At 47.2% G+C, this 2,900-nt stretch overlaps 1 protein-coding gene across 1 annotated transcript in view; it reads right to left on the bottom strand.

Annotated features, from left to right (window-relative positions):
• Nucleotides 1-1,487, bottom strand: part of CHRNB3 (cholinergic receptor nicotinic beta 3 subunit) — a 12,078-nt gene extending 10,591 nt beyond the window's left edge. Inside the window, exon 1 of the mRNA XM_009639010.2 lies at nt 1,445-1,487. Within this exon, the coding sequence (XP_009637305.1) occupies nt 1,445-1,487 (43 nt within the window). The remainder of the gene's footprint in view (nt 1-1,444) is intronic.
• Nucleotides 1,488-2,900: the final 1,413 nt, after the last annotated feature.

The raw sequence follows: 2,900 nt of genomic DNA, 5'->3' as shown, positions 1-2,900 counted from the left end.
CAGGTTACAGCAGCCTCTGCGGCCACCCCCTGCACCTTGCTGCTTTGTCACAAGCCTTTGGGGTCTGCTGTTACCAGCTGGGAAACCACAAGTATCCCTTCTGCTTGCTCCAGGGCTTATTCTCACGCCAGGGCTAACCCTAGCTCCACTACAGCAAATGGGGGACGAAGTCTGGGGTCTGTCCTAGGACACTGAGTTGCCTGCCCAAAGTTGCCAGACAGGCATTGCACTCGCAACCAAAGGAAGAGAGAGGATGTATTCCTCTCCCCTCAGTACCCACAACCTCAGTGGTCCGATTCCCTGACACGTTAAGAGTCTCTGCAGAGACCCCAGCTCCCAGTCCTTTCGCTTTCCTTTTAGGCGGTTCATAGGAAGTTTAAATGGGAAAGCCATTGAATAGAAAAAATCCACAACCCCAAAACATGCACGATCAAAACCAGCTTTGTCTTAATGCTGGAATACCTTGCTCTGGGTTTATCTGAGTGTAATTCCCCGCACCCACATGTGCAACAACCGCACACCCTGTGGGCATGGTGTCCGCGGCTGCGTATGAACTCCCTCATGGGAAAATGGGGCCGTTTCACAAGCCTGTGCCTCACATGAAGTCCAAGGGCCCTAATGCTCCAAGCGGGTATAGCAGAGAAGTGGTAAAGCTGGTTTTGGGGGTGGATCTGTTGATTCCCAGCTGCTGGGGAAGCCACAGAAAAGAATGAAAAAGCCTTGCGAAGTCTCACAAAGAAGAAAGCCAGAAGGAACAAGATTGGTGCCATTACAAGGCAGCCTCTGTAGTTGCAGGAGTACAGTTTAAAAGCAGAAGTTTTTAATGAGAAGGAAGACATGTCAAGTGGAAAAATAGCCTAACAGCTCCTTTGATCAAGCCCCATCTGATCATTAAGTTAGATAAAGCCACGGATAAAACACTGAACAAGGTAGCACTGGCTTTGAAAAAACAGAAAAGCAGCCGCAGGACAGACGCATCACTGAATTTACCATACGGAAGCACAGAAAAAGCAAAAGGTGGGGGAGCTCCCTGGCAGGTTAGTGCGCCTACAAGTAACCCAGCACTGTTTGCCATCCCCCCACTCCCCCAGTTGCTTCTCATCTGCTCGCCGGAGTTTCTATTTCAGTTTTCCTCCTGGTGACAGAGATTCTCCCGTAACTCCCTTTGGCAGTGAGAGTCAAGCTCAGGATTTTTTTGTTAACTTCTACCCAGCGACCACTCTCCCACCCCAGTTATTAAAACCTTGTTGCCAAACCGGCTCTGGTTGCGATACAAAGGCAGCGGCTGATGCAACCCTCTTTTGCTAGACAGACAGTGTTTTAAGAAGAGGACCAAGGGAAGCTGGCATCTATCTCGTCCCAGTAAGCAGCAGCGAACGGGCCACCAGAAAAAAAATCTTCAACATCTGCAGCTGGGCTTGGAAGAAGAAGAAATCTCACTTACCTGAGCGGCTCAGACACAGCGCAAAGAGCACTAGGCAAAGCATGGGCACCACCGTGGCTTTTCCTTTAAACCTGATCTTTTGTTTTCATAAGCAAATCGGTCTCATCCTAGTCGGGGACTAAAACAGTCTAGTTAAAAATGAAGGCAGACAACTGAGTCCCGCAAGGCAAGACAGCACCTTTCCAGCCTTATCTTGCCTCATTATGACGATCCGTAAATCACACTTCATTGATTTTCAGTCAGCTGTCACATCCTGTAAGCCTAAAACAGGGCTCTGGGTCCTAAACTCTGACTGATTTGTTTGTGGCGGTATTTGGGTGGCCATAGCCACTGCAGTATAGGAGTAGAAGTGAGGCAAGGCTTTTAAGGAGGAGAAACATCTTTTATTATGTTGCCAGCTACAGCTGGAGAAAAAAAACAGGCTGCAGATCAGACCCAAAGATAGATCACATGCCTGAAAGATTGTCTGCTCCAGCTGTATCAGTTGGTCTAATAAAAGAGGCAGCCTCCCCACAGACCTAGTTTAGCTTATTCATTTTTCATACTATGCTTGCTGTTTTACAGCTATAAAATGGATTTGGGGAGGAAAACACCCAATAAGATATAGGTGGGAAAACAGGGCTGATTTCTAAATTTATCTCTCACCATTCATACACAAAACATCACCGACAACAACACAGAAATGCTTGCACAGTATTATCTATTGGCACAGCTTAACAGTAGGTTGCCCCAGGGCCTTGTGTTCAGCAATGAGCCTGATGGGGCCTTTGATTACTTAGGCAGGGCCTATGTAGGTGTCACTCCTCCCCAGCCACACTTTGGACAGGGCTCATCTCAGAAGCCACCAGAAATTGCTGATACCCAAAGGGACACAGGTTCCTCTTTTCCTGTCCCCCTGCCGCTCCTCTGCCAAGGGATCTCAGGATCTTCTCCAATTTCTTCCCAAATGAAAGTCACTTTGCCATCTCTCTCCAAAGAGAAGCGTTTTCCCTGAACTTTTCAAGTTCAAGGAAGAGCAGTGCAAAATTCTTCTACTTTGCGCCCAAACCTGAAACCCTTCCTGCTTTGATTTATTCTTTCTGGCTATTCTTTCTGTCTCTGTGCTGGCACAGTAATCCCACATACTTCCTGCAAACAAAACCATTCATGGCTACTTGCATATCCTCAGAATTTTTCTTCATCCACTGATACACATTCGTAACCTAGAAGAATTTAATTACTTGCTGACTTCAGCAACAGCTGGGCCCATCTCTTGCAGTGGCCCAGATTTTGGTGCAGTCATAAGCTATGCAATTCAGATTTGCTTTATCTAAGGTCCTCACAGAGAACAGATAGCTGGCAGCTGTAACCTTATCAGATTATTCAGCTTCCTGTAATGAATTAATTTCAGTGTGGTCCAAAGTCATGCTGCTGCTACAAGTAACTTCCTTGCAGTGTCCTGCCACCTTATTCCTGC

This window comes from Egretta garzetta, unplaced genomic scaffold (genome assembly GCF_000687185.1).
Source record: "Egretta garzetta isolate BGI_Z169 unplaced genomic scaffold, ASM68718v1 scaffold585, whole genome shotgun sequence".
Taxonomy (NCBI): Eukaryota; Metazoa; Chordata; class Aves; order Pelecaniformes; family Ardeidae; genus Egretta; species Egretta garzetta.
The sequence above is the reverse complement of the archived record's forward strand: the minus strand, read 5'-3'. Positions and strand labels throughout refer to the sequence as shown.